This window comes from Cardiocondyla obscurior, linkage group LG13 (genome assembly GCF_019399895.1).
Source record: "Cardiocondyla obscurior isolate alpha-2009 linkage group LG13, Cobs3.1, whole genome shotgun sequence".
Lineage (NCBI taxonomy): Eukaryota > Metazoa > Arthropoda > Insecta > Hymenoptera > Formicidae > Cardiocondyla > Cardiocondyla obscurior.
The window spans coordinates 3,099,221-3,126,969 of NC_091876.1; the positions used below are offsets into that span (position 1 = coordinate 3,099,221).

Consider the following 27,749-nt stretch of genomic DNA (forward strand, 5'->3'; position numbering starts at 1 on the left):
ATAAAAAAAAAAAAAAAAAAATTATTTATTGCAGATGCCGACAAATTATTTTTCTGGCAATGAACAATTATGTATTTTAAAACTCATTAGAGCTGCAATTAGCATGCATAGAGGAATAATGCGTTTTTACGTGTTGAGATCGTATCGTTTCTAATTTTTCACGGCAATTCTTGGCGCGTTCTCGTTAGCGTGATGTAATAAATTACAGCCGCGTTTTTCCAACGAACATCGCCGCTTAAAAGAAAGCCCCGTGCAACAGATGACCTTCAAGTATTTCATAAATCACGAAGGAACGAATTAGAGCACCACCTGCCTTATCTCCATTGCCGTAGATTTTCTAGGAATTAGCTCGCCGTAATTAATTAACAGATTACATCGGTGGCCCGGTCGACCGCCGTTGGCGCCGTTTTAGCTCCGATCGATTAATAGCCTGTTCCCGACGAGTAAGGATGCACATCTTATTAGGGAAAGTTCGCTATCGCACAAACGCGGCAATTTTACAACGAGCAAAGTTAAAAGCAGTCGAATTGTCGTTCAAAAGTGAAATTACCTTCGAGCTTAATCGGATTCCGTTTCAAACAGGCCAGCCGAGTATCTTGGAGATCGATGTTCGACAGATAAAATGTTTCTTATGTATCGCTCGTCTTTATAATTTCTGCCCGCTCAGTCGTGTGATTATAATATTTTTCCTTTCTCGTTACACGGATTGTACTTTTCTTAGGCAACCACTCCGTGCCAATACAGTTTTTCTTTTTGTAAATCGTGTCCCTGGCAACCCTGAAAACAGTTCAGTCACGTGACTTTTATTAAGGAGCGGTAAGGAAAGGTATAGCCGACTGCAGCCAGTTTAGGTTAAGTGCACGGATGCAGGTTAGATTTCTGCGCGACAACAAATTAAGAATGGACCCGGTGTTGTTGAAAGATAAATTTCGTGGTACAATGATGGGCGCTTTGGCCGGCGATTGTCTTGGAAGCCCGTTCGAGGGTTCAACTCTATCGCAGCTTAAAAAGTCCCTCTTCCAGAAACGAATAAATACATTGTGGGACACTAAGTTCAGAGGTTAGACAGATGCTTGTTTATAATTTTAAAACGTAAAAGAAAAATACCTCTAAAGTTTCCTGTATTTTTTTTGCATTTTACATTTTTTTATGTAAACCATGATTTTTTTTTATCGAATTTTAAGACAATTCTTGATTGCGTAGAACCCGTCATGGAATATACGGATGACTCGGCAATGACACGCTCATTAGCCGAGTCATTGATCGAGAAGCAAGATCTGGATATTGTTGATCTAGCTCAACGATTTGCAAAAAGTTATGAGGAACAACCTGATCGTCGTTATGGGAGTGGTACTGTAACTGTTAGTTTTTTCATATTTTTTTTACAGCAATCTTTTATTATTACAATTTTATTTATAATAATTTTCTGTACTAACAGGTACTTAAAGCATGGAGAAAAAATGTAGAGAAGACGAACGTAAAAACTCCAGCCAAGAATCTATTTGATGGTCAAGGTTCTTATGGCAATGGTGGTGCAATGAGAATTGCACCTCTTGCATTATTTTCATATAACAATTATGATAAACTTCTACATTATGCCAAAGAAGCAACTGAAATTACACATACAAATCAACTAGGAATAAATGGCGCTATTTTACAAGTAACTGCAAATTAAATTTTAACAATTAAAAAAATACAAATACATATTTATTAACGGATATCTGTCATAAACGTTTTATTATTGCAGGCTATAGCAATTCAACAAAGTTTATGCTTAGATTCCAATAAAGAATTAAATGTTAACGATTTTGTTGACGATCTTATAAATAAAATGGATAAAATTGAAGATGAATCAAGGTACATTCTAGGTTACAATTTATTTTACATTTAGACAGATATTAATTTTTATATTATAATGAAAAATAAATATTAATTTATATATAATAAATTATGAATTTATCAATTACAGCAAATTATATAGAGAGCAATTAAATCTAGCAAAAAATCTACTTTCTGAACCTGGGGATGACCCTAATGAACAAAGAGTAGTTGAAGAACTGGGTGTTAACGTCAGCGCTTTAGAATCGGTTCCTACCGCGATTTTCTGTTTTTTAAGAGCACAACGGCGTATAAAAAACATAAAAACTGATAATCAACTCAAAAGAACAATTCAATATGCCGTAAGTCATCGGCTTTATATTTTTTTAATAGAAGATTTAATTTTGTTAAATTTTAATATTCACATTACATTTATTAATTTATTTTTTATTTTTTAGATTACTTTAGGGGGTGACACAGACACAATTGCTAGTATGGCCGGTGCGATAGCTGGAGCTTTCTATGGGTACCAAAAGTTCAGTCCACTACTCTTATCACATTGCGAAGAATGGGAACGGTTTCGTGCAATGGCTGATAAATTGTTTGACATAGCAACATCCATTGACGTAAATAAATGAATGAACATGGTGGCGGTGAATATTAGGAATATTCAGGTAAGAAAAGAAAAATCTTAAAAAACTACTCGCATTAAAGTTTCATCGGTTCTATTCTTTTTAATGATCACAAAGATTTTAAATATAGACATGGCAACGCGATCAGTCTGTAACTCTATCGAAGTGCTAAAGCGTTATACATACGTCAATAATTCAATTAAATAGAATAGAAATATATGACAACGGTGTTATAAACGATGTCCTTTATACAAAGTTATAAAAATTTTGCCGATTGTTTATTAATATAAAACAATCACTATTTTTTCAATAATCTTACACTTTTATAGTGCAGATATGCTTTTTTTTTTAAACACTTTTTAACACTTCCTTTAACATATTTAACTTATAATCACATTTTTATTCATGACACATATAAACATTTAGATGTTCTCGAAAAAATGCGGAGACTTTAGAGAAAAAAAAAGATAAAATTTCCAAGTATTAATCAATATAAAGATATAAGATAAATACTTGATATAAAAGTTATTACTCTCTGTAGTCACTTTATAAAATTAATATATATCCCTGAACACATCAACTGTTGGATTCTTAGCCACAGTTGCACGTGTCTATAATCAGAATATTAATAATTTAAGGATCATATACTCTAAACAACAAATGTGAACACAACAAATACGTCGTAATAACACTCAACGTTTATAGAACAGGCAATACTCTTTCGTAGTCGCATACATTTACAAAGAATCTTTGGGAAAGTAACTTATGACGAAAATACGTTATAAATAAATTAGTAATAATTTATACTTTTAGTTCTTTTGCCTGTGGTTAAATCAAAATCTCGAAGTCTTGTTTATAAAACTTGTAAAATATTGAAAAATACATTTTCTCGTATTATAATGAAAGTCTTGGTTTCGTCCATCGACTTTAGTGAAAGACTACTATTGTAATAGCAACAGATCTTGCGTGAAGTTACAAGCAAGAAGGATAACATATCCCAAGTAACATATGTGTATAAAATGACAAAATGTCTATAATATTAATGGAAGTAGCGTAACAGAGTTTTAAATTTTCATGCAAACAAGCAAATTTTGCCGAGCGCGTAATCTCTCCGGTTCTCTAAAACGACTTTACCAACAAAAATTTGCCGGAGATCCAAATTTAACTCTAAAACACTAAAAAACACTTCTTTTAATATTTCAGTCTCTATCTTCAAAAATAGTTATTTATATATCTATATATGCACATTCGATGTATATAAGGTGACATTATGACTCTCTTAGGCGCACCTGGGAATCGTTTGCGCGTTTCAACAAATAAAAAGCATTTAGACGCCTAGTCAAATTTTGCGCTCTACGCTCACGATCTGATAAAAAAATCACTTGTGTTATCGCATACTAAAACGAAAAAAAAAATGTCATAAAAAACATTTTACAGAAGAATATTTATAATTTATAAGATTTTATCTAAATTATGCAATTATACTAAATATCTTCTGTGAATTTGTCTTATTATGTAGATGTTTAGGTGTGTATATTATTCTCTAGACGACAAGAGATTTTTTTAAGCTTTGTACCGTTTTAAATATCTGTTTTCTTTTGTCTTGATTAGTCGAGCAAAATTTGCAGCTGAAACAGAACAAAATAATATAGGAAAGTAATGTCTTCTAAGATATCGACAGACAAATTTGGAAGTTCTGCGATTACTCATGATGTTTCTACGGCGTGTTTAATCAAACACACAAGCTAAGATTTGTATGAGACAATTTCCTATTCTAGCGCAAGTCCTCTGTCCTTGACTGGCACATTCTCTTCTTCTATTTTTCCGATTATCCCTTTGTTCTTTTTTACCGGGCCTCAACATATTGCAATTTTCATTTTGTTGTTTATACGCCATTCTGGGCGTGTGGGATAATCTGGACGGATGAATGACTGGTGCGCAACACCGAAGCTGTGAATTTTTTAAGAAAATCTATGATAAAAACCTTCACCTTCCGTAATCGATATTGCTATTATTAAATGTGAAATTAATTAAATACATCGGAGGAGAATGCTTACGTTATCATTTTTTGTGGTCTCGGGATGCCTGAGTATTTTAGAGACGATAAGGACGCATTCTTCGTTAGTCAAGATACCACTCGCCATGGGACCGCCAACAAAATCTTTGTCATCCATAAGAAGGTATCGCACACTGAACCAAACGTCATCTGAGAGGACGGCTCTCCTGTTTGTCGGCAAGGGTTCTATACCTTGTCTTCTACATTCAGCCGCGGCCCACCTGTCTAATGCAGAGAAGAGAATGCACTCGCTGGTAATATTCAGAGTGTTACGGCGCGCTATTTGAGCAACCTCCTGGGCGCTGAGCTCTTCAAAATGTTCCTGCTGCAACACTTTCGCCGGATTAGAATCTATCACGAACAGGCACTTGAGCAGAAGATTAGTGCACAATGTAGCTGCAACATGAACGAATACATCTAACTTCTCTGCTGGATTCATAATTAAAAAGAAAAGAAAATATGACAAAGTACGCACATATTACACTGGCATCATCTTCGTGCGGTGGTGCCGACGGTGAATTCGGCGATCTGTCGTAATCTGCTTCCCGCAAATCGTTCGCATAAAGTCCAAGATTCTGATAAATCTCGAGCACAGACGATGGCGTGAGATGCTTTTCGAGATACGATACGGCAAGTTGCGCGAGACCGGGACAAAGGTATTGATGAGCCGCGTCGAGCGTTGCCCTTGCCGTCGAAACTGATATAAAGCTCACAGGCTCATCGTGAAGATACCTGCAAGCCAAGATAAATCATCAGAAACAAAAGCAAAAAATGCGAGTCATCTCTAATTATTCAATTTTTTTTTTACTTAATCAAAGCTATACCTCTCGTATACGATCACATTGAACGTTCGCCATGGACGAAGTTAAAGTTAAGAATTAAAGCTGAAGCATCTTAAGTCCAATTGATACGCGTAAACTGTACTTTCGTAGATATTCACCTGAGAAAATGATCGAACGCCCGCTTGTCAACGTGTTGCAATTGTAACAACGGTGGAGAATTCGTCGGCGGTGGTGCAAGTGGACCCGTCAGCATTGCTCGAAACCACTCCGATTTTTCGGCCAACCGTTCCCTCTCGATGCAATATGTCCACGTATCGCCGGGTAATCCAACCTGTGTAATATACATATATTTTTATTTGAACTTTTTAAAAGAACGAGACTGCTCTGAAAAAATAAAATAAAATATTTAAATAAAAATTGGAGAGCACTTCGCAAGAGCACGTACCTTAAGCATTACGATATTTTGACGATCTCCGACTTGTAAACTGCTCTCGGGCGTCATGAGAGGAACTCGAGACATATTTATCAGATCTTTATGTGATGCCTTCGTGATGAACGGTGGGATCAGGATTCTAGAGAAAATTTTAATCTGCAGTTCTTGAGACTTTTCGCGCCACTTCTCAATCTGGATACAAGAGACTTGTGAATCGTTACCTGCGTGTAAAAAAAAGAAAAAAGAGAAATAGAATTACGTTCAATTATCAGGATTGTCGAGTAAAAAAAAAAAAAAAAGCAGACGTAAGCACAGTCGACATAGGAATATCAAATTTAAAAGCGGTGTACTAATATCGTTTCGCACGTAAAAAGTACGCGCTGACGACATTGATATTAATACGAGGGTTGATTACAAGTGTATTGATAAAACAATGAGAAATGTTTGACGGCAACAATTTACATGACTAATTATAACTTAATTTTCAACTCGTCAAGAGTTTCGGGACGAGATTTATTTCTGTGTAACACGTAACGCACGCACGAAGAGAAGGAGAAAACGAAATACAGAGAGGTGGTTTTTTTTATGTTCTCCCGAAAGAACAAAACCCAGCACTATCGCCGATTACTCACCATAGCTGAATCTAATTCATTAACTAGTTTATCTTATTTTTCCGTAAATTGTAATAGCCCACGTGGACGTAATTCGTTCTGGACTTAACCATCTTTTGGCACTGTTTCGAGACGGCAAAATAATTGAGATATTCGCGACGCATTCGCCGGAGCACCGTATTTATTTATCATCGATAAGCAGAAGAGATGCTTAGAGGACAGCCCTGTCGGGGCGACAAGTTCTGCTCGACTGACAAGTCGATCAACCTTACGTTTCCACTGTAAGTGACTCAGGTTCTCTTAGAAGAACTGGCTTATGTGAATGCATGTGCTCGCGTTTCGACTGCACCGACGATTGTTTATAAACGTCGTCCGCCCGAGCAGAGAGTGGTCGCTTACACGAAACGACAGGAATGCCTTGCGCTAACTAAAGAAAGACCTTATTGATACCAGAAAGCTGCCAAGCCGCGGAAAACGATAGGACCGCAGTTTGTTTATCCGAAACTCGATTCTCATCGTTCCACGTCGAAGAACGTTACATTGATGTCCCATGAACCGACTCAGTCTTCCCGGCGATCGAATCGACAGACCTTTCTTTTTTTTTTATACAAAAGCTCGTCGCTTAAAGACTTTATATTAAAATACCCGTTTCGAAGTACTGTCATTTAAAAACTATTTTTTTTTTTTTTTTTTTTAACAGAATTCTCAGGTATTCAAACCGGTTCGAGCTGCAGAACAATCTTTTTTTTTTTTCTTTTTTTTTTCTCTTGGAATTAATATCGACAAGGTCTCTGCCAATGTCGCGCATTGCGAGAACAAGAACGTTCTTTTGTGCGCGGTTTCGCACTTCCGGTTGGATTCTGTCGTCGCGGGGAACGCAAATGTGCGCACTCCAGATCGTTGAGGAAATCAAAAGGTGTTAATCATCGGTCAACGTGGCTGGAATGAATAATTGACGCGTGGTAATTAAACGCTCATCACCAGCTCGGACGAGGCGAGATACGAGGAGGCGCTAATGATATTCAGGACGGTCGTGAATGAGCCCGTTTGAAAAGAAATCGGGGGATCGCGAAGCGCCGCGGAAACGTAAGGCGCAATTCCGTGAACGCCGACCTCTGATCCGACCGAGGTGCGAAATTTTTCATTCGCGACGGGGGGAATTTTCCGCGGATCATTTTTCGTGGTCGGGCCTCATCGAGGCGAACCGTACGTCGCTTCTCGCCGCGAACGGAAATAGAACGACAGGAGGATTATTTATATTTCGAATTTTCAGGCGGGGAGAGACGGTATCATCCTAGAAATATGCGAGCGACCCGCGTGAGTCATTGTGTATTCCCGTAACGTTATCACCGCGAATTTAGCGCCTATCCAAAGCGCAACAATAACGATTCATATTTCGCGTATCGCGCGTATTACGCGCGGCACATTTCACGGTGGCAATAATTTATGGTTAAGCGGGGATATCGTGTGTGCGTACCCTATTATTAAGCGTCGCTCCGTTATAAGAATTTCAATGTACAGCGCGGCGGTTTATAGCCGAGGAGTGGCTCATTGAAACGGTCGTCACGGGTACTCGTAAACATTATTGATTGCACGTATTAACTGCGCTAAACGTCATGCCTCGTGTGCAAGAAAATCGTACAAATGTGTGTTTATTAAGGACAAAAAGTCTACAAGCGTGCCGACTTGTTAACGAGTAAAGGCCGTCTCGAAGCGTTCACTTAATTTACTCAAATTAAAAAAAAAGATGAAAAAAAAAAGAACATGAAGCATAATTGAACAGCCGTGATAATGTTTTAAGAGAGCCTCGTCTTTTACTGAAATATAAAAAAAGGAAAAGAAAAAAAAATGTTAGCGCGAAACTCCGAGAATGAGTCAAGTTTAATTATGCAACGTTTGATGTGTGGTCCCGTTTGTTCTGCTTTACAAAATGAATTCGGTGAATGTTGTTTTACAGGGCCACATGTAGTTGCAATTAAGGGAAAAAAAAAATGTAGCGGATAGAATTTACTGGGAATTTAGCGCGGCGCAGGGTTAATGCGAACCGCCGGCTACTCGAGTAATGATAATTAACTTGAACGGGTACCCGCTCGGTCTTTTAATCTAATTAAAATTAATGCCTCCATTCTAGATGCGCGCCCGCATTTTAGCAAGATGCATCAGGCGCAATAGCCAAAAAGAGGTCGGGAATTTCAAGTGCTCTTACAGGTTTTATCGTTACATCGCGTCTGGGTCTGTTGAAATTTCCAACAACAAAATTATTAAATATATTTTAATTAACTATGTTAAAAAAAAAAACGGGAGGGAATAATTTTGTATTATTAAATTTCTTTGTGACTTTATCTGGTGAACTCGAGTTTGAAAGAATCCTGAACAGCCACTGAAGAAATTAATTAAAATTTAACTATAATATTATTTATCGCGATTGTCTGCCGCGATTATCGACGTTCGTTAATTGAATTCAATCGAGAAGAAGATGCGGAAAGGAAATCTCCCCTGCACTCGAACTCGCCCGCATATAACCGTATCTACTTGAACGTAAAGCCCAATTGCCGTCTTTAGAAGTGGGTACGTTATTGCTGAATGAAACATTAATACGATCAACGCAATTTTCATATTTCACAATTCTAATTCGTATCGCTCTTGAAGGCGAAGCGAATAAAATAAGTATGACAGTGCCGATGGAACGCCAGATAGCGCCGATACATCTCATTTTAAAATAGCGACGGTGAATATTTGAGGGAATGTTTAACGCGATGATGGAATGTCGCTTAACATGACCAACAAAATTTCCATATTCCGTCTCTCTCTCACTCTCTCACTTTTCCTCCCTCTTTTTATTGCAAGCTCCGCGCTATGACAAAGCAGCTCCAAGTTGCGAAGGTTCTCCAATTAGAGGAATGCCGTAAAGCCGACATTTATGAGCGGTATTCCGCCGTCGTATATGCAAACGTCTATTAATAATTCGATCTCGCCGTCGTTGCTCAGGCATGATCGATCGGTCGCATCCCGTTGGGTGACGATCGCGGGGACAGCGGGGTGGCCGATACCAAAGATACGACAATGCAAAAACGTGCGAATTGAATTGCCACACGTATTGCCGCGTATGCAGCTGCGTGCCCTCACAATAGCGAATGTGCGAAAAAATACCGCCGTCAATGGTGGAAGTCGGCGCCGTATCGCGGGAACCTTGACGCGGTCACCACGCCGTCCGTGTAAACGCCGCCGTTGAATTCAGGGAACGGATACCATTCGAGATACCGTATCTGTTATTTACGAACGATACATCTCGGGGGCCTTTCAGCGATCGCTCTCTAGGTTCTCGCAATCGCGACGAGGGACCTTTGCCGAAGACGATAAAGAACCGGCGCGACGGCCGGCAAAATCGAGGGCCGCGAGGGACGCTCGCGATAAGCCTTTCGATTTAATAATTATCCGGGAACCCGTTTACTTTTACCTGGCACGCGACTCCTTTTCGTTCTCCCATGGCTCGCATTACCGCGGATTATCAAACGTCTGTCCGTCTGACGATCGTCGTTATCGCTCCGCATCCCGCCGTACTTATCACGCAGCGCGAACGCACGTAGCCTCTTCATCGGCCAGCACTGTACACATAACTGATCTCCAGAAATCACGCGACCGTGGCTGATCCGCTTCGATCGATCTCGAGACGATTTTTCCAGGATCTCGCGCGTGGAAAAACCGCGACGAAGTCGGCTCCTCCTTTCCTATCTCGCGACTGACAAGAGAGATACGGATCGGAGCCGGAGACGATGAGCTGGCGAACGGCGATCGACAAGTGAACTGATCATGTATAAGACACCGCACTTTTGTCGTTTCAAAATGCGTGACGCGATCGCGCGATATATCCGGTATAGTCGTGAAATAAAAAAAAAAAGAAAAATATGAAATCATGTGACTCATCATCCTGTCGGCTTTTACTTCGGCCTATCTTCCGCCGTGAGTTTCCTGCGCGAGAGGGAAACTCGCGTTTGGCCTAGAATAATATGTGGCGGTCGATTTTCAAGGCGATCCTCGAGTAACAACTCTATCGGCTCCTTTTTCTGATATCGAAGGCGGGCAGGAAGCACGGAGCCGGACGCGGTGAGAGGAAGACAGACAGATGAAGAGAAAAAGAGAGGAGATGAGTGGAAATGAGATAATCAGATGTCGCATGAAGATAAAGACGAAAGAAAACCGAAGTGGGCAATATACCGGAAAAAAAATAAAATTGTCACACGAATTTATCCGCGGTGACTAATTCGAATTGTAATCGCGCATCACGCATCACTGATCGGTTTAAATTGCTCTTGTGCAATTAGCATTAAAGCGATGAACGCAATAATCCGTAGCGCACACAGCAATGTGGTTTTATTGAGCAAAAATGCATTCCGTTTTACAGTATCATTATTTAACATTTCGCAGTAGCGAAACGTTATTTGAGACGGTCAGAAGATTTTCAGAGAAACTTCTTCTTTTTCTTTCTTTTTTTTTTTTTAATGCCAATGCCGATTTAAGTGTGTCACAATTTTTTGCAATATTAATTGTTGACAAACCGCACGTCACGTGTCATTTAATATCGCTCGAGTCCGTGATTCACGTGCCGTTGGGAAGCGTTCGAACGTTTGTAAAGTACGATCGCATGAAGCAAAAAAAAAAAAGAAAAAGAAAAAAAAAACGTGAAGTAGCACCGTGCTCGAATTTATTCACGAAGCGAATGCCGACGGTTTCCCTGACATTTCCCGGCGTACGCATTCGATAACCGATGGAAATTATTGCAGGCGTTTTTATCTACGACGATAATTTTGCGAGGTCGCAAATAATTACCGCCGCGCATCGAAAGGCAACCGTGTCCGCCGACGTCGTCATAATTGCAGAATAAACATGCGAAAAGACGCGCGTATTCCGCCGCGCCGTGCAGCTTCTAGCATAAAATAAATTACGAACTGTGCGTTAACATTATCGTTCGTACATAGCCGCTTATTCTCACAGTGTTTGCTCTACGTCGAGGCAACCGAAAGCGAAAAATGTAGCGCATGGTGTACGTACGTTCGCGAGCTCCTGTCCCGAGGGCGTCTCAATCACTCCGCCAGTTCAATATAATTATTATCTAAATCAATTTTTAATTAGCATAGAAATTTGTCGAAAACAAAACGAGATCGATTTGATAACGGCCGATGTTTGATAATTCGCTGGACGGAGAATTTTAATCGAGGCCGTTTCGTTTAAATAATAATTCCCGACGACACCCAATATTGTGACATCGCGATCCGCAGCTGTGAAGCTGCGACGGTCACTCAGTTTGTAACAATAATTTTTTTTTATATTAGAGGTGTCGTCTGTCAACCTCGCGAAGGCACATGCGATATTCGCACGCCACGCGACGAACGAATGATATTCCTACGTTAAATTGATTAGGTTTCACCGAGATTTTGCTATTTATCGCGCGGTGGATGGATCAAGTTTGCCGAAGTGCTCGTGTGCGTCTTTATCGAACTTGTAGCTTGCAACGCATTAACCCAGTGCATAAACTTATTACTCACGCGCACGTGTCCGCGGAATATGTTACCGAACATTACTATTATTAAGATTACGTGGCAACGTACCCGCGAATTAAATCAGCACGTCAGGCACGACCGGAATGATAGCTGCGTGTCACTCTCATCATTTTTCTTTTTTCAATTTATCAATTCTATTTACTTACACGTCAGTTCAAGCTTTATCGTTATCTGGAAAAAAAAAAAAAAATTGTCTTCTCAGATTTCTTTTGAGCGAGTACAACGCTGCGAGTTATTGCATCAATGAAATACCTACGTCAATTAGAAGCAAAAGCATTAAAAAATTAACACAAGGTGCCTGTCTCGCAAGACTATATTTTTTTTTTGTTTTTAATAATATTATGACACCTTTGTTATCACCGTACGCACGTGCACGCGCGATCGATGCGCGAGACAAGAACTTACGAGATGCATTATGGATCGCTTCTCGGAAAGATTTACGTTCGCGATCGACGGAGATTCATTCATCTGTGCGGGAATTACGTCGGTGAACGAGCGCGAGGAGGACAGAGATGCACGGCTGCATTGTAAGTCGAGCGTGTTAACAATCCCGTTTACGATAAATAAAACTGCAAACGATAGGCAGCCACAAGTCGTTCGCGGATCGCACCTATCGAAATCGATTAACTTCAAACGCGCTGTCGGCGTTAAAACATTCATTTAGCGATTATTAACGACGCGCTCGATAAATTTTCATAATCTGACTCACACCTTCGGCCGGGAGAGATCGTGCGTGACGTTGAAGAGAAACACCATGCGCACGTGTCGGGTTACTTCGGTTGATTTTCTAGAACTGTGCCTAGTCTTACGCGATTTCCGCGCTCGACTGGAACTTTTGCGATAGTAAAACGAATGTCGGGAAAAAAGATGCTCGTGAAAACTCATCACTCGAACTAAATGATTTCGCGAGTTTTTATAGCCAAGCATGAATACAGTTGGATATCAATTATTACAGTTGGATATCAATTGGATATAAAATTACAAAAAAAAAAAGAAACAATATTTTATGCTCGAAAAAATATTCTTGTAAAAATTACGGAATTACCTTCTTTTTTTTTTATAATATAAAATTGTACGCAGAAAATTTTTACGCGTAGCTTTTCGCATAGGGGTGAAAAGTGCGCGTCAATTTCGCGAATAAATTCCTCTCACCGCTAAAGATGGCCGCTCTGCTCGTGTGATCAATACTCCCCGTCTCGTGTACAGTTTGGGGCCAGGTATCTACATTCTCTGCTAGCTCACCCTCAGAGGAGGGAAAGAGGGTTTATGACCCGTCGTCTGGCAGATCTACCCCCACGATATCGGCAAGCTACGTAACGATTTTATTGCTTTCTCAAAGCACCGCGCAGGCTTCATCGAGTTCCGCTGCCGTTGCTTTCGCAACTAAAACAATTATTTGCATCGCGGCAAACGCCGAGATTTCGTGCCATCACTTCCCGATATAATTCCGAAGTAACGAACGAATTAAACGAATAAAATAAATTAAAGCGTTTGATAAAATCGTAATTTCAGAGTTTTGCGATTTCTGATACATCGATTTGATATTGAAATCGGTTAACTTGAAAAAAGAAAAAAATGTCTCGAGTAGAAAAAAATAAAAGAAAATTAAAAATAATGTTAAGATTCAATACTTTAAGATAAGGTTAAGATATGATTAAGCCTTTCATTTTTTTCTTCTTCAATATCGCTAGAATTATACATATACTTCAGATTTTAATAAAGATCCAAGTATTATTAGAAAGATAAAATTAATTCTAATTTTATATTTTGAAAAAAAATCTATAGAAATTATTACGCAGCTCACAGTCACCGTAACCCCTAAGGATAATTACCGGCAAATTACACGTTCCATAATTTCTTCGTTGTCAGTCCGAAAAGATAATTCGCGCGAAGGCAAATGTTTAGTCGCTTTTTTTTTTATCGCTAAGCTTTCAACCGCCGCCGTTTCATGTGCGCCGAAATTTATAATATTTCCGCGAACACTTGCACAAGCGCATGTATCGTTTTAAGGGCAACAAACGATTGCTCTGATAATGCCCAGCTGGTCTGATAGCCGCCAGGAAGATTGCGGCAAATCGAAATTGTAACCGTGTCATTTTAACCGAGGAACCTGCGGCAATCTCGTTAAAAGGAAGGCGTGATAATGCTTTATGTATGATATATTCAGTCAAATGGATAACATATTTAGTCGCATGTATTTTTTCGACCTTCGGAAATAGCATTTAGCTTGAAAATAAATACTCCAATAGATAAAAATTCTAACTAGCTTGCGAACAAACGTTTGCACGAAAGGAGTACAGTATTTTTAAAATTAAAAAGAAAACAGATTCCACGTCTTTTCGTATAATTGCGTGTAGAATTACTTTTTTGTTGTATGTTTTATATTTTGTTTGATGCGAGAACTTGAAAAAATTGATTACGTGGCATTGGACATTCGGTGGAAGCAATTTGGATTAATAATAATTTTTCTTTTTAATGAAATTTATAAGAATAAATATTTTTGAGCATATATCGTGCGACTTTTCTTTTAAAACGATCGAGATTCAGCTCTCAATAATTTAATTTGATTATATCTTTAAATTAATCACTTTACTGAAACTTGCGTGCGGATGTGTACGTGTTATTTCAGTTCTTTACGTCTCGACAATTACGTATCCTCGTATTAAGTCTTTTGAGAAACAAGCCTGTGCAACAAATGACACTATACAGAGGTTTCCTCCACGTAACAAAGCAAAAATTTGACTAATTACCTTGTTCCTTGTTAAACCGTTGCTGGTAGCGATGCTTTTCTGCACTCGCGCCGAGTTGTCGAAAGACTCGTCTGACGTTAACATTTACTTAACAATCGAACAACAGCTGATAAACTTCATCTTCCGATTATCCGTTCAACAATATTCGACTAGTCTACGTACAATTAATAAATACACACGAACGCGGGCGCGCGCTCACACTAAAGGGCGATTATCTTAAAATATTCAATGTAACCCCTTGCGCAATTTATCACAACCACGATGCATTATCAATCGGCCTAAAAGTCGCGTAACGTACGAGCGCGAAACCGCGGAACCACCACCGAAAAGATAAAAGACCGCCCTTCACCACCGTGGGATGCCCTTCCGGATATTTCTTTCCTCACTACTCGTACACTACCGCGAGCAGGTCCATCGTTAAGAGAAACGTTTTTCTCGCACGCGCCATGAGAGAAACAACGTGTGCTTTGGTCGATGACCAGCCCTGCAATGAGCATACGTATAATTCGCACGAAGGAACCGATGCCCCAGGCGTATCACCGTCTATACATAGCGCGACACGCGCGGCGCGCAGACGCCTGATGTGTCTCGGCGCTTTTATTAACGGGATGGCAATGAAAAAATAGGGGGAAAAAAGAAAAAAAAAAGCGAATATCGAAGACGTATACCCTCTTTCCTCCCCCGAGTTCTCCTCCCCGCGGACTGAAAACTGTTAAAAAAAAAGAAAAAAAGAGAAAAAAAAAATAGTTTTCTCGCGACTGTCCTTTTGACGTCGTTTCCTTCGGTCGAACGAATTTCAAGACGAAGCTGCTTGTCGCATGCGCGTCAACACCCAGGGAGAAAAGAACGAGTTCTTTCTCCCTGCCAAGAATGCCCGTGACCTAGATAAACACGAGGGACTCTCGAAAATAGCCAAAGATTTGGCTTTCGGGAGTAAGCTGCGGCTCTCTGACTGACCTAGCTAATTACCGTCGTGAAGCACGCCCGCAGCTTCCGAGTTGCGATCCCACGCGATTGTATAAAAAAAAATATATATCGCGCAATATTGTAGTTAAATTCAGCGATCGTACTACATGTTATATATTTATGTATATTTTATACATTTTTTTTTTTTTTTTTTTTTTTTAATTAAGTTGTATTTCATTTTCCAGCTCTTTAAAAGTGCATTGACACGAGGCGCGTCGACGCAAGGGTTGAAGGCCAGCAGCCATAAATCAATTGAACGCAAATGTACGCGATCCCTTTTTTGGGTGAACAATTGATTCGCATCATCGCGAGGAACTCTGATAATTCGTTATCGCTTACCTTGCGGACTGTGAACGTAAGTAGCGGCGTGACGACGTGAATGCTCGAACGTTTACTAAACCTCGTTGACAGTCAAAGCAGAACTAAGCTTCTCTATCAAGTTTTTTTTTTTTTTTTTTTAAATAACGAATAATGCCGAATGTGATTTTCTCACCACAATAATACGCCGGCGCGAGTTACATGTATATTTTTCTGGAAATGAATTCGAGTATCACGACAAGGGAGATAAGTTACGATAAAGAAGAAAGGAATCCCATAAGCAGATGAAAGTAAGGGTCAAGGGACACTTCCCAATAAAAGATAGATAGTAGAAAAGTCATTATCAAGTTGACAGAAGTCATTCGCTCACGCGGACCATTTACGCACATTGATTATTTATATATATATATATTTTTTTTGTGTTTTAATAAACAGCGTTAATCGTCACTAACATTATTAATAATTGAATAATCGAACGCGACATCGGAGCGCATGGTTTTTACATTAAAAATGTAAAATAATATTGTAACGATAAAAATCTAAGCGGAATAAATATGATGGAAGCAAAAAAGTTTTATTTTCACTCTTTCTTCCTTTGAAATTTCCTTTACGTGAACGCGCGTGCCTTCATTAATTATAGACAATTAATGAGCGAAAATTCCACCGGGAAGTGAAAGGTAAAGTTTCTTCTTGCTACCCCTCGCAATTGTTGCGCACTTCAATAACCATACGGTCGCCTTTCCTGTTTGCTCTCGCTTATTATTAAGGATAATATCGATTCGACGACACGCAAGCGTACAGCCCTTCGTAATTGGGTCGAGCCGCGCCGCCCGGTTTTAACCGTGGACCACGTTGTCTAGGGTCGATAACGCGCTGTAGATATAGGCCTTGGAAAGTAGGTCATCGCGGGAAGACGTCCGATTTTTAATTTTACGATTTTCAACTCGTTAAAATTCCGTATAATTCGAAAGATCCGAGCACTCGACGTTGCATTTTGTAAAGACAATAATAAAGGCGGAAGATGTTGAAAATTAATTAAACGCGGGATATTGTCGACACTGACCATGCTGTTCGGCTTACTAATGCGTTATCCGCGATAGTGCAAATTAAATAATGTTCGTGAAAGCGATCGGCAAGTAGTAAGCGTCTGGCTTAGTCAGACACGGCGAGATAAAATCTCGCCGATCGTCCGCCGCTCCGCTTTATTTCCCGTCCACGCGTAAATCATTTCCCGTTACAGCTACGACGTTGCTTGTACGTGATCCGATATATTTTATTCTCGGCGACTTGGCGAGATCGTGTTCGGTGCCGAATTCCGTTAACGAAACGGTACGATAGAACCGGAGGAGCGAGAACGGAACGAGCGCACACTACGGTCGGATTTTATCAAAGTGTAAACATTCGCTTTGGAGTGAGAGAGATAGGGTGAGAAAGAGTTGCGCTGACAAAATTTACACTGCAATGATAAACGGCGCTCTAGGGTGAAATTGAATTTAACGTAGAGAAAATAAAGTAATCTCTTTTTTTTCAATTTTGTTTTCTTTTTTTTTTTACAAGTTGCAACGCAATAAATTATTTGACAAATTAATAATTAATTTAAATTATTTTTTACACGTTTTTTATTTTTTTTATTATTAATAAAATAATTTAGCGCCGAATATGAATTCGCTCTTCGAAAAGACGACACACAAATATCGAAACATACACGTACGGAATACATGTATTATTATATAAGGCTACTGTCTGCCCGGAGAGCACACGAAATGATCTGAGACCGGATTTAATGGCACGCAAGAAACTTTCGCGCTTAATTAAGACGAATCTCGGATGGAGATGTCTTGAGTTCAACAGACGTTCAATTAATCCAGACATTAATTGAGTATATAAGATTCGAGATTCCCTGAAGGATATTTTAAAACCGTGAGAAGAATTAAATTAAAAATTAATCGGTGCTAAAAATAAATAAAATAGAATATTTTATATTAAACTCACCCCAATGTTACTAGTGGATTCTTTCGGTTTTTCGGCAATCAATCACTTTTATCTATCGCCATCCACGTTAAAATACAATAAGATTTTTCATTGGACCGTTCAATAAATATCTGGCGAAGAGCAGTATATAAAAATAAAAAAAAGAATTGACAATTTTCTAACTTCCTTGTATCTTTGATCGCCGGAAATCAACGCGACACTGATTAAAAATTGCACACAGCCGCACCAGGCGAAGCAGCCCGATAGTCAATCTAGAAACACCTTTCTTTTTCTTTCCAGCGACCTTCAGAGTCCTTTGTAATGTTCTTTGGCTTCGGTAAAAACCATGATAATCAAGAAAGATCAATTGTAAAAGAAATTAACTTTTTGTCCGGTCAGGGACAACCTTTCGCTTCATGCACGCATTTTACATCTAATTCGCGGATGGCTGACGGCCGTAGAAGATAACAGGTGATTACGACCGAAAATGTAACGTTTATCCAGTTTATCCTGACGAGAAAGCTAGACGGAAGAAAGATAAGACGATGAAGCAAGTAAAATGACGGATTATCAATTTTCCTGTATTGATAACACCTGACTGAACCAATTCATCGTTAGTAGACGTTTGGCGAAAACATAATTTTTAATACATTTAAAGTAGTGCTTCCTAAGGTCCTAAATATTTTTTAACATAAGCATCAACTCGCGTAGATTATTATTTAATTATTTCAAATAATTAAACTAATTGAAAAAGAAAAAAAATCGCCCAACGTGGGGCTCGAACCCACGACCCTGAGATTAAGAGTCTCATGCTCTACCGACTGAGCTAGCCGGGCTTGTGAATATTCAATTTTAAATAATGTTTAAAGGAGATGAAAGAGCTCGATAAAGTACCTAAACTATAAAAGCTAGTATGAAAAAACGATATATATATATGCATAATGTATTCATAATTTTTATGCAATACTAATATAAATTTCTATTAATATTCTTCTATCATTTACAATAAAAGAGATTGTACAGAGAATGTTGCGATGCTAAGCTTGCATGGATATATCAACGAGAGGCATTATTAAAGACTGAGTTTTATGATTTATATTAAAGTTCGATTAAACGTAGGTTTAAAAATTTAGTTCGCGAAACGTGACGTTGTTCATTCGATCCTTTCGCGCGCTGACCAGACTCGATACCTCGATAACGTCATGCGATTCGGCGGTTCTCACTTGAATATATTCTATGGTCGTGGTCGGCGTTGTTCGTTATTATTCGGGACGTTCGGATGCTCGTGGTCGTGATCAAGAAGTTCAAATTCGTATCCGAGCTATATGCCGAGCTACAACACGTGGTCCCAGTAACCTTTTTGCACGTTCGGCATTACCCTGTTTCCATTAGTCTCTTGTATGATTTGAAGGACTGCAAGGATGTCGCGTTTAAGGAGAGATTCGAAGGAAGATTGTGAGACAAAAGGTATAGCCTGGTTTTGTTCTTTTCTATTTTTTTTGTTCTGATATCTGCACGCGTACCAGGTCCCGGAAAGTACGCATGTTGGTTATACCCGGGTCGTTTCGGCGTTAAGTTTTTCCGTTTGCGATTTTGCAGTGCGGGGTAACCTTGTAATTATTTCTCTCTTCTCCTTTCAGTCGTTACATCTTTGTTTTCGAAGTAAGTGATCCTGAATAGTCTCACCAACCGTTTCGAGCAATGTTTTACCTACTTTCTTTTATTAATGATCTTAACCTTATGCGTGTTAATTAATCGGAATTAATTTGGAGTCGCAAGACTTGTTTTCTACTGTTCGAAAATTTACATATTGTTACAATTTAAAAATAATTATGCACTAATCTATTGAGAATAGTTTTTTAGTTTTTGTGGAGTCGTGTATTATATTATATTTTAATCATTTGTATACAAATTAATATATATTATAGGTAAAAAAAAACCAAAATTTAACGCGTGGTTTTTTTAGTTTTAAAGAACTATTTCATGCATTTATATTCCTATAAAAATATGAGTATATAGATATACAAAATGCGATCGAAATTCAAGATTTTGTATTATCTTTGGTTTGATTCTTCACACTCTTAGATGTTTTTAAATGTAGCTAGTGCTTTAGTTTGATTAGTTTTTTGTTATGTTGTGTATTGTAGATCCTAAGCTGACTCGAATGCTTCCTATCTCTCCAGTGCGCAGAAGTAGTAGAATAAAGCAGAATAAATGTTTACCAGATTCTGAAAGCGATAGCAATAGTGTCAACAGTACAGCACCAACTTCAGATGTTTTTGACACAAAAAAGCTACGTCCTAGGAAAGTTTCCATTTCATCGGACATGAGCGAGTTAGACGGCGATATGTCTCAAACACCTGGAAAACGAGTAACAAGGCAAAGCACAAGTTCTCTTGTTGGCACACCTACAAGAATTACGCGAGCAACTAGGTACAGTTAATGTGTCGGTATAATTATATTTAATGCCTCACAATAGTTTTACTTATTATTATATTTAATTATCAGTAAACGCCTGAATCGTGCAACTTCTGAGCTCCAATCACCATCACTATCAGGTAGAGTTACACGAAACACAAGAGCCAGCTCTGTTGATCCGGAATATTTATCCAATCAACAAATGAACCAATTTGATTCACCAATTAAAACACGTAAACTTTCATTAACTTTGTCTACAAGTTCTCTAACTAAAGAGCAAGAATTAAAAGAGCGTGTACCTTACGTAAGATTGGATTCTACAATAGTTGAAGCTGATGAAGAAACAACTTCAAGTAATTTCTTGAAATTTTATTTAAATATTATATTAATATACTTTAATATTTGATATTATAATTAACATGATTTTGTTCTTGGATAACATTATTTAAACTTAAAATAATTACAGCAAGAAGTTCGGATTCCGTGTCAAATAAAGCATATTCTTCTCACAGTAAAAAAATTAAAAAACTTCTAAGTATAGATAACGTTGAAATTCGAAATGATAATAATGGTAAGTGAAAACAGTAATGAGTTAACATAAAATTAATAAACTATAGCAAATAAAAAAAAATTTATTTATGTTTTTATGTTAATTTATCGATTTATTTTTTAGAAGAAAGCGAAACTAGATCTACTTCTTCTAAAAATGAAAGTGAAACATTGCAATCATCACAAACAACAGTAGATGAAACGCAAGCCGAATGCACGGATAACGTAACAGTAAAAAATACATTTGGTAAGTGAAATAAAAAATTCTGTTTTAAAACTATCGAATATTTGAATAAAGAAAGATTATGATTTACCCCTCTAAGATTTTTAAATACCATAAAATAAATTGTAAATTATGTGTTTGTATCTGGAATAGCTGAGGAACAACATGAAAAATCTCTATCATTAGACGTTGCTACTACAATCAATGAAGATTCCATCTATTCTTTCAACTCAAGCCGTCGAAATTCCGCGGAAGAAGAAAAAACAGAAAAAGAAAACGAAAGCCTATCGAATATTGAAAAATCATTAATTGATATGTGTAAATCGACTGAAGTTTTAGAAAACGCGTCTATAAATTTATTGGACATTTCTACTCAACAGGAAAAGAGTGATAAAACAAATCAAATATTAAATAGTACTATCGATGTATCGTTAGAAGAGAGCACACAACCTGCAGTAGCACCACTTGGTGTTATCTCTATATCTTCATCTCCTATGAATAAATCATTTAATAAAAAGAAAACTATAGAAAAGGAATTAAGCACAAATCGTCACTCGGAAAAATCAACAGAAATTGCCAACAAACATGATGATACTAATTTATCACATCCTGTCGAAGCCACCAGTAACTCTCAAATAGATATAGAGAAGATGGATACTTCTGTGGAATTTTTAAAGTCGGTTGCTACAAATAAAACAGTTTTTTCACAACGTGATAGTACAAAACTAATTAACGAAGATGAATCATGTATTGAAATTATGTCTACTGAAAAGAATTTACAAGAAATGAACAATGAATTAGATGAAACCGAGGTCGTCAAAATGGATGATAAAGGTAAATCTATGAATTTAATGCAGTTTTCACAAGATGATAGTGCAGAAAGTTCTATTTCTGTTGTAACTGCAGATGATGATAACGAAATAAAGGCAGTAGAACAACAAAATTCAAGTCAAGATAAAAACAAGGTTTCATCAAACGATTCACATTCTAAACTTGATGAATCTTGGTTGAAAAAGTTGCAAATTACTCCATCAAATAAAAATTCTAATCGAACGAACGTAATTCAAGATCGAGTAAGTGACAGTTCTAATTCTACCAAAAAAATACAGGAAAATTTATCTGAACATGTAACTGAATTAACACCGAAGTCTTCCAAGACTGTCCTGCAAAATGATTCTGAAAGTAATTGCTCAAATAATGTTACCGAAGATGACCAATTATCTGATGCGGAAACATCTAAGAAGAGTAAAACGAATACATTCTCTGAGAAAATGGATGCGGAAAATGAGATGTCAGAAGAGATTGTAAAACAAAACTTGAAGCGAAAATCTACGAATGAATTAAAAACTTTAAACACGGAAAGTGACGTTTCGCAGGTGAAAATAAATGACAAAAAAAATGTAGAAATTACCGACAATATTTCTGATGTTGAAGGTATTAATTTATTCCAAGACATTCCCATTGATAAATATAAAGAAAAAAGTAACCTTAAAACTGATTCAATGCAGTCCACAGTCCAATCGGTAGAAGTGGAAAATGACAATGAATCTGAATGCAATTTTGTTTTAGTGGACAAACGAGCATGGTTGGCAGCTGAAACTATAAAAGAGTCGCAAGAAGCAAACTTTTATGAATGTGATTCTGATGACACCGTGATATTGAAAAGCCGATTGGACGCGGCGGAAGAGAATACAAAAATGAACAGTATATTAGAAGAATCTGTGATAGATAGCACAGACGAAGAGGAACGATTTAAAAAACGAAGATCAAGAACTAAAAAAAGATTTGCATCTGAAATAGATCAAGATTCTTTAACACGTACAGAAAATGAGGATAATTTAATCACTGCTAATAAATCTTCTAACGAATCTAAAACAGCTTTAAATCAAAGTAATAATCGATCTATTACTAATTTAAATAAATCAGCAGAAATAGAAGAACAATCTCATAAAACAAGTAAAAAATTGGATAAAGAAGAAGTTGAAAACGATATAAATAAATTAAATCGAAGTTCTTTAACAAATAAAAATAATACACCTTTACGAAAATCGTTGGAAAAAAGAATATCGTTAAATAAATCTTTGAATGATTTAGTTGTGCAAAATGTTTCTGCAAATAAATCTCAAATAAATAATTCAGACGCAGAATTTAATAACACAGATACAAACGTTGAGAAAAAATTATATAAGAAAAACCAATCCTTAAAAACACCACAAAAGGAAAATGCAGATGATACAACCAAATCTGAAAAAGAGAACATATCATTTAAAGATAGCGATAAAAATGAAAAAAATTTATCCTTAAACCGTTCTATAAATCGGGACGCAAAGCAAGAACTTATGCATTTAGATAATGATGAAAGCGATAACAGTAGCATAAGTATAGCAGCTATGAATTTCGAATCTATAACATCTTCTATGATAGTACACGGGAGATCGAGTAGCGGCGAAGACGAAGAATGTGATATTCCAAGTTATCTATTTGCAGAAGCAAACATCGATAGCCTTAGCATTAGTTCAGATGATAGTAAAGAATATTTTGTGGCTGAAGGGACACCAAAGTTCTCTGATGAAGACGATGAACGTGATGTTTCAAATTATATATTTACAGAAGCAAACAGCGATAGCCATAGCCTTAATTCGGATGTTAATAAAGAATATAATCTGGCTGGAGTGTCACCAAAGTTTTCTGATGAGGACGTGTCTGCTGATGAATGCAGAACTTCAGAAGAAGAATTATCAGATTCGAATGATGATGGAGAAGATCTTGCAGACTTTATAGTCCATGATGATGATACGGAAGATGAAGTAGACATCGATACAGAATATGATACACAAGATGACGCAGAAAACGATGTAAAAGATATACACAATATAAAAGATAAAAATAAGCCAAAATCTAAAAATGTAAAAGAAAAAGATAAAACTACATACAAAAAGCAACATGAAGATAAAGACAATAAACGAACGTACATTGATAAAGACTCAACAGATATAAAAAATAAAAATGTAGACAGTGACGATGGGCAGGAAAAATATTCTATAGCGAACGTAAAGAAAGATACAAAAAAAAATAAATTTGTTGGAACAGAGACCGATTCTTATCCCAGTACGTCCAAGATGCTAAATTCAGATTTGTCAATTAAGAAAAAGAAAAAGAAAAATAATACTGTTTTATCACATGCTTCTAAAATAACTTCGCCATCGATTCGTAAGAAAAAGAAGTCCGCTCTGCAACGATCTTCGCAAGATGAAAGTAAAGAAGATTTGAGTACGAGATTCGTCGAAGATGCGTGTCAAATTAATGAGAAAAAGAAAAAGAAAAATAAAAAGCGAAATATATCGCAAGAAAATATAACGGACGAAACATTGGCTGAAGATGCAGTAAAACTAAAAATTCCTAAAAAGAAAAAATCTGTCAAGTTTACGGAATCAACTATTGCACGAGATAACAGTTTAGAAAACTTATATCAGATTAATGAGAAAAAGAAACAAAATACATCAATGGAAAATATCGATAAAGCTTTACCTGAAAATGCTGTAAAAGAAAAAATTACTAAAAAGAAAAAACGTGTTAAATTTACTCAAATAACTACTGGAGATGATAATATTTCTCAAGTTGCAATTCAGACTAATAAGAAAAAAAAGAAAAAACAAAACTCGTCGATAGAAGATTCCACCGCCACAACTTTATCTCAAGACGTAATAAAACCGAACATTTCTAAAAAAAAGAAATCTATTAAACTCAATCAGTTAACTATTACAGATAATGAAAATGTAACGCGTAAGAAACAAAAGAAGAGGAAGTCCGATATGTTGCAAGAAAATATTGATGACAACGTTGAAGATGCGATGGAACTACAATATCCTAAAAAGAAAAAACGTGTTAAAATTACTCATTTAACTACTGAGAGTGATAATATTCTTCAAGATGCAGTTCAGATTAATAAGAAAAAAAAGAAAAAGCGAGATCCATCGGTGGAAGATGCCGTCGCTGTAACTTTATCTCAAGACGAAACGGAACCAAAAATTCCTAAAAAAAAGAAATCTATAAGACTTAATCAGTTAACTATTGCAGATAATGAATCCCACGAAAATGTAACGAGTAAGAAACAAAAGAAGAGGAAATCCGATGTGTTCAAAGAAAATATTAATGAAAGCTTTGAGGATACAATGGAACTAATACAACCTAAAAAGAAAAAGCGTACCGAATTTATTCAATCATCTATCGTAGAGAAAAATACTGACAAAGATACGTATCAGATTAATGAAAGAAAAAAGAAAAAGAAACAAAAAGTACGCAAAAATATCGAAAAAGTTTTATCTGAAGAATTAATTGAATTAAACATTCCTAAAAAGAAAAAACGCACTAAGGTTGAACAACTAGCTGTTACGGGAGATGACACCTGCGAAAATGAGAATAATTACGAAAGTACTTGTCAAGTTCAGGAGAAACCGAAGAAGAAAAAGAAAAAAATTACAATGGAAGGAGATAAAAACGAAGAAAATACATCAGAAAAAATTATTCGCAAGAGCAAAAGGGATTTAGCACAGCAGAAAAATAAAACTGTAAAGGTTTTAAAATTGAAATCAGCTTTAAATAAATCTAAGGCAAAGATAAAACTTGCAAAACAAGAAACGTCAGAAGGTATCAAGAAAATGAAAAAAGACAAAAGTACTGTACCAGTGCAGATTCCAGTTTCGAAAATGCAACCTGAGGAAAATATATTGCTTCCTAAACTATCACCAAGAACTACCTCGAGTGCAAGTAATTCCGAAAAGACTAAAAACTTGGATAAAAAAGCTGCGAAAGTTTCTATTCCTAAGGAAGCAAAAACAGAAAAGAAGTCCAAGAAAAAGTACAATCAATCCGATGATGATATCGAGAATGTGGTTTATATGAACGTCCCCACTAAAGAATTTAAGAAAAAATCTAAAGAAATAACCAAGGTTTCACCATCGACAAGCGGTCTAAAACAACTTCCACAGGATGTGATCGATAATCTTTCCGATGTACCATTAAGAGCAAAGAAAAGACAAGTTTTGCAAAATAAAAAACAATTAAAGCCATCAGTGAAGATCAAGAAAACGAAGGCAATCGCTAAAGATAACGACAACTCGCTTAAGTTAAATACTTCTGATTGCGCTACACAATTCAATCTAATAAACATAAAAGATATAAAGAAACAAAAGATGAAAGGAGCTGCCACAACAGCTTCATTCAGAGAACGTATGCTTAATAGAAACGATCGAGAACCAATTTCGACATACCTAATGTTTCGCGATAAAAAGAAAGTTGGTTAAATAATAGATTGTTCAACATTATGTATTAAATTTATTATTTTAGTGTTACTTTTCGAATAAATACTTTTTTTTTTTTACTTTAAGGATTGAAACTTGCAGTTACTATTTATGTTTATATTGAGAGATATTTTTTACAAAAACGATAATATATCAGAATTAAAAAAAAAAAAATATATATGCCTTGATTATATCATTAATATGTATGTTTGATCAGCTGTTTCATTTGCTGAAATTTACAAAATTGTTATAAATGTAATATAAAATAAATAAAGGGATCACGAGATATATCTCCTCTAATAAAAATTATTTGTACAAGTGCATTATTTACCTAAATTAATACATTATTAATTTTATAATTTAACTAGACTCAAAATAAATGTACCTCGATGCAACATTAATGAAACTCTATTATATTTTTCGAGTCGACACCATCTCATTGATAAATAAGATGAATAATGTCTAAGCAACGAATATTAATAAACTCATTATTTCTGAGTAAAAAAACCTAGGCTTTTTATTATTATCCTAAGATTCCAGTCCGTAAGGGGGAGGGGTAAAAAATGCATACACCATCGAGACTATCGAGAGTGTGGAGCGGTATGAAGCATTTCGCAACATGACCGATTTCAGTTCGTTTATTTCTTGGTCATGGCTCAGGCGGCGCCACGGTATCTCTGGACCCTAATTATTTGATAGTTTGCACTGTTTGCAGTGTTTGCACCCCTTGCCGTATCATACGTGCGATTCTGCGTAGCGAGACATGTTATTGCACACCGTTTCTCGAATGTCACCCGCGAGACGTAGCTGCACGAGGTTCGCACGGGTGTTCAGCGATTTCTCGTAAATATTGGAACCGAAGGGTAAGTCGCGCGTGTTGCGCGGTGACTAACGTGATTCGAGCTTTACTTCACGTCGCTTGACAGAACGTTCTCAAACAGCGACGATTTTGCGTGTCACCTGCGACAAGTGATAGTATATTTATCAATTTGAAAAGCGCGTCCATACATATCGGTGATTGTTATTCCAGGTATTTATAAAAAATGGCAGACGTTAGGTTACTCATCCAAGAGGAAGGTCGTGCAGCTAGGAACTTGGTAGCTTTTAACGTACCCGTCGGCACGAGTAACACGGAGAAAATCACGAAAAAACCACCCAGTGTACCGAGACAAGCACAGTCAGGATCGACGAAACGATCCATGAAACCAACTACAAGAGTAAGATCAGCTTCTACAGGTCGCGATAAAAAATCTGGTGAGATAGCTTTTTTTATTTTTCTATTAAAATTTCCTTGCCTTCTTTATTAATGTTATAAAAAGTAATTAAAAAAAAATTTTGTTCTATTAATTCGATATTTTGTAATC

General features: G+C 37.0%; 4 protein-coding genes and 1 non-coding gene across 11 annotated transcripts in view; 3 read left to right on the forward strand and 2 right to left on the reverse strand.

Annotated features, from left to right (window-relative positions):
* Positions 1 to 822: 822 nt before the first annotated feature.
* Positions 823 to 16,514, forward strand: LOC139107810 (ADP-ribosylhydrolase ARH3). Its single transcript, XM_070665664.1, has 7 exons — positions 823 to 1,060; positions 1,204 to 1,361; positions 1,439 to 1,660; positions 1,748 to 1,857; positions 1,970 to 2,180; positions 2,277 to 2,492; positions 15,792 to 16,514. Exons 1-6 carry the CDS (start codon positions 865 to 867, stop codon positions 2,454 to 2,456), a joined length of 1,077 nt encoding a protein of 358 aa, XP_070521765.1. The 5' UTR covers positions 823 to 864; the 3' UTR covers positions 2,457 to 2,492; positions 15,792 to 16,514.
* Positions 2,533 to 15,168, reverse strand: Axed (BTB/POZ domain-containing protein axundead). 4 transcript variants are annotated; one of them, XM_070665663.1, is made up of 6 exons: positions 14,641 to 15,168; positions 5,734 to 5,860; positions 5,447 to 5,619; positions 4,982 to 5,238; positions 4,508 to 4,902; positions 2,533 to 4,400 (listed from the first exon to the last, which is right to left on the reverse strand). In XM_070665663.1, exons 2-6 carry the CDS (start codon positions 5,806 to 5,808, stop codon positions 4,179 to 4,181), a joined length of 1,122 nt encoding a protein of 373 aa, XP_070521764.1. In that variant the 5' UTR covers positions 5,809 to 5,860; positions 14,641 to 15,168; the 3' UTR covers positions 2,533 to 4,178. The 4 variants fall into 4 exon arrangements, with proteins under 4 accessions (XP_070521764.1, XP_070521761.1, XP_070521760.1 ...); XM_070665660.1 differs by having other exon boundaries at positions 5,734 to 5,942; XM_070665659.1 differs by lacking the exon at positions 14,641 to 15,168 and adding an exon at positions 9,790 to 11,445 and having other exon boundaries at positions 5,734 to 5,942.
* A 2,144-nt stretch (positions 16,515 to 18,658) lies between the features above and the next one.
* On the reverse strand, positions 18,659 to 18,731 carry Trnak-cuu (transfer RNA lysine (anticodon CUU)). Its single transcript has one exon. It is a non-coding gene; the product is annotated as a tRNA-Lys (tRNA).
* Positions 18,732 to 19,134: 403 nt separating this feature from the next.
* Positions 19,135 to 26,691, forward strand: LOC139107690 (putative leucine-rich repeat-containing protein DDB_G0290503). 3 transcript variants are annotated; one of them, XM_070665492.1, is made up of 6 exons: positions 19,135 to 19,362; positions 20,043 to 20,328; positions 20,404 to 20,666; positions 20,780 to 20,884; positions 20,990 to 21,109; positions 21,239 to 26,691. In XM_070665492.1, exons 1-6 carry the CDS (start codon positions 19,317 to 19,319, stop codon positions 26,386 to 26,388), a joined length of 5,970 nt encoding a protein of 1,989 aa, XP_070521593.1. In that variant the 5' UTR covers positions 19,135 to 19,316; the 3' UTR covers positions 26,389 to 26,691. The 3 variants fall into 3 exon arrangements, with proteins under 3 accessions (XP_070521593.1, XP_070521592.1, XP_070521594.1); XM_070665491.1 differs by having other exon boundaries at positions 19,136 to 19,362; positions 20,987 to 21,109; XM_070665493.1 differs by having other exon boundaries at positions 19,136 to 19,362; positions 20,121 to 20,328; positions 20,987 to 21,109.
* A 393-nt stretch (positions 26,692 to 27,084) lies between these two features.
* Ssp3 (short spindle 3) overlaps positions 27,085 to 27,749 on the forward strand; it is a 33,793-nt gene continuing 33,128 nt past the window's right edge. For both annotated transcript variants that reach the window (XM_070665494.1, XM_070665495.1), the window contains exons 1-2: positions 27,085 to 27,248; positions 27,416 to 27,639. In XM_070665494.1, the coding sequence (XP_070521595.1) occupies positions 27,429 to 27,639 (211 nt within the window). In that variant the 5' untranslated portion in view covers positions 27,085 to 27,248; positions 27,416 to 27,428. The remainder of the gene's footprint in view (positions 27,249 to 27,415; positions 27,640 to 27,749) is intronic.